The following is an 11,306-nucleotide window of genomic DNA, read 5'->3' on the forward strand; positions in this document are numbered from 1 at the left end:
GTACAAGTTCTTCAACTTTCGATATAGGTTGGGATTTGGGATGGGCTATTGTGAATCAATGGGGCAAAATTCGATAAAAGGTCATGAATTGAGGTGCAAGTGGTTAGCAAGCAGGCAGCTCAACTCAGCTGAAATACTTCTGTTTCTATCTTGAATAGAGACGCAAGATTCGCAAAGTGCAAAGTAAAGGTAACTATTTTAGTCGTTTTTGTGCAAAGTAGGCAGAAGGAAGCATCTCCGACCCTATAAAATATAAATATTTTTGACGAGAGAAATCGATCTAGACATGTCCGTCCGTCTGGATGAACGCCTGGATTTCGGAAACGGTTAATTGCACATTAACCAAACTTGGTATATAGACGCTCCTGGTCCCTAAGCTACACGAGTTTATTTTTTTCATTTTCCCTCCCCTGTCCACGCTACAGAATTGCGTCAATACTGAACATATCTCAAAAGCGACATAAACCAAACTTTGCACACGTATTTTATATATAAATTAACTGTTTTAAATTTCATCCAAATCGGTCAATTCTAAGAAAAGTTATTAGCGACCTATTTTTGCTTCCGCTAGGGGCGCATATAACCCAGTGCCTGAAGTTTGTCTGGGTACAGGGTATTTCAAGGTCTCGCTTGACTGTAGCGTTCTCTCTTGATCCAAATAATTTTGGTAATAATAATAATTTGGTCTCCAATGCAATATCCTTGCAATAAGAAAAACTGCAGGCGTTTTGTATTTTTATATAATCACTCATTTATTTGCTAAGTTATCTCAATTTGTTTTCATCGGTTGTCGTTTTACTTAAATATTATTATTATTATAGTTTTCATCATTTTTGTTTGGATAAGGTGTAAAAAGTTGAAATGTTTCTTTTTTTGGTTTTTTTTTTTTAAGGATGTCAAGAGTCAATTACACTGGCTGTTTATTTAGTTTTCGCAAAATAACATCATTTGGGATTACTGCCTATGGTTTTAGTTTTTTGCGTTTTCTTTCGTTTTATCTTTTCATACAAACAATTACAAATGTAAAATAAAATTACATCTAGATAGTACTTTATCATTTAAATATGGTTTGCTTGCCATTCGCGTTCATTCTCATTTGTTTAGTTTCTTCAATTTTATTTTATCTGACGCTCAATGCAACGCTTTACAATATATACTTAGTATGTACAGTACATACAATAGAGTAGGTATATAATTTACAAATTAGTTATGTGCTGCCGTTTTTTTTTTTTCAGATAATAATAATCCTATTTACCATTTTTACAAATCATCAAAAAAACAAACAATATATAGTATATATAGATAAAAAAAAAACAATTTTTAAAGCACAGCTTGATTTGCTTGCTTATAGCGCATGACTGAATGTTTTGCTAATGCAGGTGCCTGAGTGAGTGAGTAGGTGGGTGGATGGGTGTGCATGTGTGTGTTTGTGTATATGCGTGTGTGGCCGTGTGCCTTAGAGGTTTGTCTAGGACAACCCCAGAGCACGACTGCCGCCATCGTCTGCCTCCATCACTGCTGGCACCGCTGCATCAATGAAACTCGAATAGATTTGCGTTTAGCGTTCTCTTTTTTGGCTTGACCAGAATATTTACATGTTAAGGAGTTGCGTTTTTTTTTTTCTTCTTTTTACTTTTGTCGACGAATCATCAAAAATTATTTATGTGTCTATTTGTAAATAACTATGCATCCCATCTATCGTCAACTAAAAACTTGTTTAATTACTTAAAAATAAAACAAAATATTTGATTACAAAATAATAGTTAAAATTAAGGAAATAGTAACAAAAAGATGGGAAATTAAAATAAATACACAGTAGTTACTAATTTATGACGCATACAATATGAAACATGGATAAACACAAAAATTAATTTCAGTTTCTTCCGTTTCCTGCATTATAAATGAAACTTGAATGTAATTTACACAATTAATTAAAAAGTCGGCAATTATTGAATTGTCTTCTGTGGTACAAATTTAGTGGCCTTTGTTTTGCTTGCTTATTTTTGGTTGATTTACTTTTAATTTAGTACATAAGATTTACTTGGAGATTTTGTGTTTATCCTATTTTTTTTTTCGTTTCTTCTGTTTACCTTCAGATCGTTTAAAATAATAAATACATATACATTATATTATACATACATACATACATATCCATAGTACAAAATATAAAATTTAACATCACATTGGTTGACATTCTTTTGTTGGTTGGTTGGTTGCTTCGCTTCCATGCTTTTATTTCATCTTCGTTATCTTTTTGTTGTTCTTGTTGTTGTTGTTGTTGTGGGTTGGTTGGTTGTTGGTATCGCTTAAATTTTGTGTTCTTGGTACGTTTCGTTTGGTTCTTACTTTCACTTTAAATTTTCCGCTTTGCTTATTTGGTTTTTATTCTCTATCATATTAACTTCTTTCAATTGAAATTTTGTTGTGAACGTGTGTGTGTGTGTTTGTGGGTGTGAGTGTAACGTTCCATCAGCAGTCGATCGGTAGGTCAATTGATCGATTTACTTGATCCAACTCGGGTGTTGGTAGCCTCTCCCCATGCCGTATTTCATCATCATTCAATATTGAGTTTTTCAATCATTTGCCTTCTTCAATCATTTTGTCTGCAATGACAAAAACAAAATCGATTTTGCGCTTTTTTCACCTGCTCGATGGCTGTTGTTTGCTTCATTCTGATCGCCTCACACATACATAATATGTATATAGCTATATAGCTGATATGGCTACAGATCACCTCACCTATGTATGTATATGTACATAGAGGCGGATTCAGCCGTGGCCACTCTACGCAGTTCTCTGCCCATTCAAATTTTGCATAATGTACAAACGAACAAACGTGTAAACGACTTAACGAGCACTGTAATACAAATACGATGCGTTATAAAAAAACATTCATACGTACAACGCATGTATGCATATATGCAGTATATATCAACATACACACGCGCACACGCACACACATACACACATTTATATATATATATATATGTAGTACATACAAATACAATACATAAGACGTAAGTACAATGAATGATTATATTCTCTAGAGCATTATTATCGTAACGATATTGACTGCGACTAATATTATAATGTTTTTTTTTCTTCTTTGTTTTCAACCTATTAGCTATAATGTCACAGTATAAAATACATTTATAGTTACAAATGAATTTTGTTTCTTCCTTGCGAACGTTCACCGTATATGCTTTTCTCGACTTAACCCAATTCTAATTTGTTTTACAGTAAATTTTCTTTCTTTCTTTTGTTTTTTAAATTACAATGTGAATTTATAAATATTTAGTATATCACTAGCTCATTTTTCATGGGTTTTGTTTTGTTTCGTTTCGTTTTCTTTTGCTTTTTTATTTTTTACTATAACCTATTATGATTATTGTTGTGGGATTTAAAAATGTTTATTATTAAATTAATGAGATGATTGGTTGCATGCGTCTAATTATGAGTGCACACGTACGTACATACATACATACATACATATATAGGTATGTATACATAGAAAAAGAATGTTTGTTGAGACATACATGAAGTTCATTTATACATACATATGTACATACATACATACATACATGGCTATACATACATATAAAATTTCATACAAACAGACATTTTGCATGCACAAATATTTGCTTGTGGCCCCTTCGGCCACATTTTCTTTTTGCGTAAACGCATATCATTTTTTTGTTTGTTTTTTTGTTGTTGTTAAAAACTAGTTTGTAACATATTTTATATTTATAATTAGTTTAGCCATTACCTAATGAGGATTACTAATCGCCAGGATGCTCAGGACATGACCGATTCACTTCAAACCATCGGTCAATACATCTGTAAAATTTTCGAAAATTACAAATCAGAATTTGTTTCAATAGGAATCATCAATTGTTGGACAATTGTATGGTCTCACCCTTTGTGGTAGATGCAGAGACATGGCAATCGAGCAATAACATCCCCTGGACTTAAGTCTTCAAGACAAATAACGCATTCTCCCTTGGCGTCCGCTAATATATCTTCTACAGTTGGGGAAACACACAGGCGCGAAAGTAAAAAAAAATAACAACAACAAAGAAGTATGTAGCGTGGAGTAAGTGGAGAAAAATGTGGGCTCGTTAAAATTAATGAATTGAAAATTGAAAATTTATATAACAACAGCTGTTTACCGTTATATGAGAGTCGCGGTTTTGTGAGGCACATGACTAAATGGCATTCAATATCGTCTGGCAACACAAACTTATTGCACACGGGGCATTTTATACCTGAAATAGCAGTGGGGTAAAGATGAATGACATGTATGAGCTCTCACCTAGAAAGTGCATGCACTTACACAACTGCATACACGCACACACACACACACGCATACGCACACACATACGCACACAGACACATTTGTACATACATACATATGTATGCACAAATTGCAAATTCTTAGCAAACCAGACCTTAAATAACTACATACTTGTATGTACATACGTACATAGATATGTGTGTAGGTTGTACATTGTACGTACCATTGAATGACCAAATGTGCGATGGAAGTGACGTCGCTGTATAAACTCGCCCGAGACTGTTCGCTGATGTTGCAGATGCGGCCAGAGCAATGCTCTCGACAATATTAGCCCCCGTCATCGACATATCCTGCAGCATTTAATTCGAAAATGTTGTGTTATTAGACATGCGTATGTAAACAAAGGAATAATAAAGTCAATAATACTTACGCGTATCGAGTCACCAAGACCGCGTCTTTGCTGTATACTATAAGTTTGAGCGGCTGAACTATTATTGTTGGCTGCAGCTGAGAAACTATTGCTATTTGGATTCGCTGACACAGACACTGAGACGGCGGGATGTGTGTGGGTGTGGGGACTGCTGCCAGATGAATGATGATACGTTGAGGAACTCTGTTGTTGTTGCTGCTGTTGTTGTTGTTGCTGTTGAATATCCGGCACTGAGCTTAGGCTACGCGCACGCTGCCGGTCTATGGAAGTTGAATTCTGATGGTGATACACCTGTAGACCCGGCAATGTGCGCAGCAAATTGAAACCTTGACCGGCATCGCCGCCACGGCTGGGCACCCCGGAATTGGGCGGCGATTGGTCGGCGGCACCCGTCGAACTGCTCGAAAATGTTCTTGAGCGTGGGCTCTGTTGGCCGCTGGTCGCTGGTGTGCTTGCTTTTTGACCCATAGAGTTTGACTGACTCCCGATGCCCAATGTGTGCCTCGGCCCTCTGCGCTCCGCTGCGCTTGCTATGCACTTGCACTGCACTGCTTTTGTTCTCTGGCTCACTTGCTATTTTCCTTTGCCTTTGTTCGCTCCTTCGCCTTTCGTTTTAAGGGAACAAAACAAATGGCAGACAACAAAAGCAAACAAAATAAGGAAGGCAGCGACGGCGGCGGAGAAGGTGATAAATGCGGTGTATAGATAAGTGTGTGTTTGTATGTAGAAGCGCGGGTGCCAAAAGTGCGGGCGTAGGAGGGCGTTAATCGGTACGTCGGTCGGGTCGGTGCGTAGTTTATTGTTGTTCCTAGCGCCAAAAAAAGGTGTGACTATGCTGAATCCGCTTGCTTACACTCACAATTTTAATGAACGTTACTACTATGTTATTTTCAACATTCTCCGTTTCGTTTCACAAACAAAGTGCACCACTTTTTCAACATTACATTCACATTCACAAATGCAGATTGGCCGATAACGATTGCCGAAAGTTGTAATCATCATCGAGCCATACCTCTTGTGTTAGGGCACACTTTTAGCAAACATAATGCAAAACAAGTTGGCAGCTCGACTGTTGTGCTACGAACAAATTCTGAATAAAAGTTGGAGTGGTTTTATAAACGAAATCAACGAGGTAATTGTGGATTCAGCTCCAATTGAATTATTATTGATTCATATAGTATGCTTCACTTAATTGTGTGCATTGCTCAACTCGTTCAAAGTCGTAAGAAAACTAATAGCATTAAACACAAACAATTGAACACTGAAATCAATGCAATTGTTATATGTACATATCTAATGTTTATATACTTATGTGTACATATGTACATAGTAAATGCATCATATTGTATTATCTTTAACAGGGGGAAGTAAAATATTAAGACGCAAGTCTCCCAAATCGACACGGCATGAGTTGGTTCGAGAAAGCCAAAACTGTTCTAATTGAGGCGCTCGATATTCAAGACGATGACAGCAAATTGCCTGATAACGTCAGCAGTGGGGCGACGGTGGCAGTATCATCAAACACTAAGGCGGCTTCCCCAACCGTGGAGGCTGAAAAGCGGTTAGCAACGGGCACACCAACGTTTTTCGACAATCCACATGCCAATGAGATGGTCACCACCCCTCCTAGAGCAAGTGATGCTGGTGTGGCGTCATCTGCAGCTACCACACCAGTGGCTTCCAAACTAAATGTGAATAGGCGGTCGGCCACGTCGGATTCTGTTGATTTGCTTTCGTCACCCTCACCGACTTCTCCGACAGCCGCCGATGTTTGTTTACAGAATTCAGAATCATCGCTAGAATTAATTACGGCCACGACGGCAAGCGAAATAGAAATGTCACCCGACACGGAATCATCGTTGCCCGACAGTATCGTTATTATAGCCAGTAATGAAACTTCTGAAAACGCTGAAGGTGATGGCGATGATGATGATAATCAAAGAGTCGGCTTCGAGCAGGACGATCAATCCCTGCACCTCAATGGTAAGATTTAAATAGCATATTCCACACAATGGTCCTCACTTAATTACATTTTATTTTCATACACCTCAGATTCGACCAAAACTATGAAAGCTCTGGTATTTAATGAAACACAAGCTGCGGCCACAGTCACGGGTGCGGATTCGGACTCGACACAGAGCTTTGAGGACATACAGTTGCAGTTGAGCCAAAAGGGGAAAACTTCAAATGAAACGCAAGCTAAAACTGAAGTGGTAGATCAAAGTTACTCGTCCACCTCCTCAGACATTGAAATCATTTCCAATCCCAATGGTGATTCGAGTACGAACAGCACTACGACCCGTACAAGTCCACAAAAGTTCAAAGAACTGAGTGTTAAGGCGAGTTCGCATAGTTCCATTATGGCGGGTCAATTGAAGCCGAAAGGGCACCATCGAGAGCCATCGGAGATATCCCTGCTGTCCGAAGACTCTCAGTCAGAGTTAGACAAATTAGTGAATCGTATTAGCGAGCTGAATCAGGTGATAGAAGCACGTGAACAGCGTTTGCTGCAATCGGAGCGTCAGAACGCAGAGCTGCTGGAGCGCAATCAGGAGCTTCGGGCAGCCGTTGAGGCAGTAAATAATATTGCCAACAATACTGATGCTAACGAGGCCGTACAACGTTTGTCTGCATTAGAGAAAAAATTCCAATCCAGCATACGTGAGCGTGATGCGTTGCGAATTCAAATCAAATGTCTGAAAGATGAGCTGCAAAATAAAATTCCCAAAGACGAGTTGGCCGAGTGCAATGAAATGATTGCGGCACTCCAATCCGAGGGAGAAAAGTTGTCCAAGGAGATATTACAACAATCGAATATTATCAAAAAGTTGCGGGCCAAAGAAAAAACATCGGATACGCTACTCAAGAAAAATGGTGAGCAAATTTCCCAGCTATCCACCGAAGCGGAGCGCCTAAAAAAATCACTAGCCGCAAAAGAGGAAATGGAGCGCACCCAAATCGAGGCTGTGTGCAAAATGACAAATGAGAAACGCCGTGTGGACGAGCAAAATGCCGAATGCCACAGTCGTATCGAGGATTTGCAATCTAAGCTAGCAGCCCTTCAAACCAGTTTCGATGGCGTCAAGGGCGATTTACAAAAGCGCACACGTCTCGAACAGGATCAGATAAAGGCTGAAAACGAGGAGTATATGCAGCAGTTGAGCGATTTGCGGGACAAATTACGCATCACGGAGCAGAGCATGGCTAAGCGGGAGCAGCAGCTGCGCGAAGAGAATCGTGAGTTGTTACGGCGGCTCGAAGCAGCTGAGATGCGTGCCGAAAGTTCCACTCAGGAGCTAGGCATGACGACCACACCACTAATTAGACAAATCGAGTCACTGCAGAAAACTCTTAATCAGCGCACCGCAACCTGGAATAAAGATGAACAGGTTCTTCTACAAAAACTGGAGGACTCACAAGTGCAATTACGGTCGTTGCAACAATTAGAATCGGTCCAAGATGAAAAGCATGAACTATTACGTACTCGCTGCAATCTATTGGAGGAAAAGCTTTCCAACGCACTGATGCAGGCAGAGACCGCAAAAATCCAACTTCGGCAACAAGAGCTCGATGCAGATCTCATGGAGACTGAGCACAAGAGGTTTGTATATCTATAGATTACTACAATCTACCCTTCATCAATTTAAATTCATTAGACAAGTGAGTCAGCTGCAAAAGGAATTGAAGGAGCGCCTTGAAAAAATACAAGAGCTTGAGCAACAATATCTACAGCTGGAGGCCGAGCAGCAAAAAATGAGTCAATTTCGGAGCAGTGATTTGACCGTGGAGGCAGTGAAGGCTAGCACTGAGCTCCAAGCGCAAACCAAGTCACACATCCATACATCACGTGTCTCGCCGCCCATGAGTCTAGCAGACGACAGTGGCTCTAATGAGGAGGCGCTGGGCGGCATTATTGACTGGCAAGCGGTGAGTTGATGTTAATAACAAACTTTAACAAAATAATCCCTGACGGACAGACGCCGATGGTAAACGAAAAACATAGACAAAGACCAAAGAAAGACCACGTAAGCACAAAATGAACTTCAATTTAGGTTTGGTGTTTAGTATGATTTTCTGTTGCTCATAAATATACATTTCTTTGTTTCGTGAATATTTTATTTGTGGATAATTTAAGATCAAATTAAAATAATTTTTGGGCATTTTACATTGCAGGATGATTTAGATTGCATTTCCAATTCCGGCCGGCAACCATCGGGCATTATTCAGGGCGTGCATCTGAATTTCTTAGCACCCAATACGACCACACTCGAGCATTTGCAGTCATTGCTGAAGCAGCGTGATGGCGAGCTGACTCATTTGCAATGGGAACTCTCTCGCCAGCAGGCCGAACGCGGTGTGCTTGATGCACAAATATCTAATTTAACTATGGAAATGGAAACTGTAAGTATGAGGAAAATGAATACTAAAAGATTTATTGGTGATGATATTTCTTTGTAGCTCAAAGAGAAACTGCAATCATACGAGTCCATGGAAAAGTGTTACGAAGACCTTCAGCATCGATATGATGCCTTGCTGCAGATGTACGGTGAAAAGGTGGAGCGCACCGAGGAATTGGAATTAGATTTGGTGGAGCTGAAGCAGGCCTATAAATTGCAAATTGATGAACTTCTAGCGCAGCCACCGCCAAATTTGCAAGGCACACCCAGGCACCACACATGATTTCAGGATCGCAAAGTATCATTGCCAGAGTTGCCATGCTTTAAAAGATTCTAACAAATCACACGAAGGCTTAGCTAACACTATCCTGTGCATTATTATGATATATTTTATTGATTTGCTTTCGTTTAAGCTGCACTTAGTGAAGGCTAGCTTTCAAAGGAAGCCACTGGATGAATATCTTGTTGTTTCTAACATTTTATTAATCACAATTATGTTTAATGCATCCATATGAAAATAGTCCTTTCATATGTTAAAATTTTCTAGTTATTATATTGATCGATTGTGATAATTTAATTTATACATACTTAACATACATAATTTACAAATACAGATATGCTAAACATGTACTATATATCTATACATATATATATATATATATCTAATCTTAAATTTATTGGTTTTAGAAACTGTGTCAGTCCGAATTCGTAAGGGTCTTTAGTTTCCCAACAGCCATTTTAATAAAGCTTGAGCGTGTACATTTTAAATGGAACCATCTTAGTTGATAAGAATTCCATGTATAAATCTATATTTATAGTTTAATACAAGTTTGATGAGACTACAAGTTATTGGGATATGACAGCTTTTACAGCTTGCGTTAATGGAAAAACGGGTTTATTGTCATGAGTTTTTGGAATGTAGCTACAAGAGTTTTTAATATCGTCACTATTAAGGGAATAAATCATAACACCGCCAATATTAAGAGACTTTGCAAATTGTGCCTTACATGTAATGCTTTTTTCGTTTTCATATGAGATCCACTCTTGATTGGCACTTAAAATAGGCGAGCAAGTCTCCTCATCGTATTCGTACAACGGTTTAAGATACCGGTTTCCGCAATCGCAAGTTTGGGAATGTGTCGTGAAACCACCCAGGCCACATTCTCCGACGCCTAATGCTGGCGCACCTATGCGCTTATTAAAGGGATTTACCAATCTGTGTAAGAGAAATACATTTTTAACTACATCAGTATATGAAAAGTTGACGTTGAATAAACCTACGTGAATGAATGTCCGTAAGTTGGCAGTCCAACCACTAGTCGATTGGGCTCAATTCCATTTCTAAGCCACCAATGAATGGTATAATTAATATTAAAGGTGGACATTATGGAGCTCTCGTTTTTGCGCGCATAGAGCGGTGCATTAAGGCCAGTGAATGGCGTATCTTTTGTGTAGAAATGGAAATCATAGGCCATGACGCTCACATAATCCGCATATAGATTTAGTTCGCGTATGTTATAGGCAAAGAAAGCAATGCCTTCAGGTGCGGCAACAGCCACAGATAAGACGCGATCGCTGCGATGTTCTCGATTCCATTCTTGCCGAATCTCGTAGAGTAATTGACTGAAATGCTGGCGCTCTTTATCGTAGGCACTGGGGAACTCCCAGTCCAAATCGATTCCGTCCAGTGCCCTATACTTCTGCATCACGGCCTTCAATGAGCGTATGAATTCTTTGCGACGTGCGTGATTGATTACCATGTCGGCAAATTCCTTGCCACTGTCAGCGCCACCAATCCAAAGTAGAATCTTCACATGAGGATTTGCGGCATGATATATGGGCAATTCATCTTGGAGAACTTTTTGCAGGCTAGGTGGTAAGGCCAGTGTCAGGTTATTTAAACTGGCAACACCGATGTTGATGTGGGTGCATAAATCTCCGGGCACATCCAGAAGTCTCAGTTCGAGACCATCGTCTTGATAATAGCACACTAAACGTTGTGGCCGTTCTATGACTAAGTTTCGTGTGATTGTTCCGAAGCTCAGATAAAAGAAACACAGACATAATCCCATTATCAGCAATAATAAAAATATTGCTATGGAAAATGCGGATAGGAGTTTTAAGTTACTGCATTTAGAATGCGTAATTCTTTGGTATGCTGCGGTCGTCATTTTTCGGCTATTAG

General features: G+C 39.2%; 3 protein-coding genes across 8 annotated transcripts; 1 reads left to right on the plus strand and 2 right to left on the minus strand.

Moving 5' to 3' along the window:
* Nucleotides 1-1,744: 1,744 nt before the first annotated feature.
* Nucleotides 1,745-5,661, minus strand: LOC115628965 (E3 ubiquitin-protein ligase ZNRF1). Of its 6 annotated transcripts, none has more exons than XR_003995854.1 (7): nt 4,725-5,661; nt 4,518-4,644; nt 4,170-4,265; nt 3,917-4,022; nt 3,767-3,837; nt 2,740-2,857; nt 1,745-2,603 (listed from the first exon to the last, which is right to left on the minus strand). XR_003995854.1 is itself a non-coding variant. In XM_030525242.1 (6 exons), the coding sequence occupies exons 1-5, from the start codon at nt 5,190-5,192 to the stop codon at nt 3,780-3,782; spliced, it is 855 nt and encodes a 284-aa protein (XP_030381102.1). In that variant the 5' UTR covers nt 5,193-5,661; the 3' UTR covers nt 1,745-2,603; nt 3,767-3,779. The 6 variants fall into 6 exon arrangements, 2 of the variants coding, with proteins under 2 accessions (XP_030381102.1, XP_030381101.1); XR_003995855.1 differs by having other exon boundaries at nt 1,745-2,090; nt 2,148-2,857; XR_003995857.1 differs by having other exon boundaries at nt 1,745-2,079; nt 2,144-2,857.
* A 65-nt stretch (nt 5,662-5,726) lies between these two features.
* Nucleotides 5,727-9,751, plus strand: LOC115628963 (TATA element modulatory factor). Its single transcript, XM_030525239.1, has 6 exons — nt 5,727-5,856; nt 6,086-6,707; nt 6,777-8,325; nt 8,381-8,651; nt 8,898-9,125; nt 9,183-9,751. Exons 2-6 carry the CDS (start codon nt 6,131-6,133, stop codon nt 9,402-9,404), a joined length of 2,847 nt encoding a protein of 948 aa, XP_030381099.1. The 5' UTR covers nt 5,727-5,856; nt 6,086-6,130; the 3' UTR covers nt 9,405-9,751.
* LOC115628964 (chitotriosidase-1) lies at nt 9,672-11,251 on the minus strand. The gene is made up of 2 exons (XM_030525240.1): nt 10,403-11,251; nt 9,672-10,337 (listed from the first exon to the last, which is right to left on the minus strand). The coding sequence occupies exons 1-2, from the start codon at nt 11,191-11,193 to the stop codon at nt 9,968-9,970; spliced, it is 1,161 nt and encodes a 386-aa protein (XP_030381100.1). The 5' UTR covers nt 11,194-11,251; the 3' UTR covers nt 9,672-9,967.
* Between the last annotated feature and the right edge of the window lie 55 nt (nt 11,252-11,306).

This window comes from Scaptodrosophila lebanonensis, unplaced genomic scaffold (assembly GCF_003285725.1).
Source record: "Scaptodrosophila lebanonensis strain 11010-0011.00,11010-0021.00 unplaced genomic scaffold, SlebRS2 tig00000129-arrow-arrow-pilon, whole genome shotgun sequence".
Lineage (NCBI taxonomy): Eukaryota > Metazoa > Arthropoda > Insecta > Diptera > Drosophilidae > Scaptodrosophila > Scaptodrosophila lebanonensis.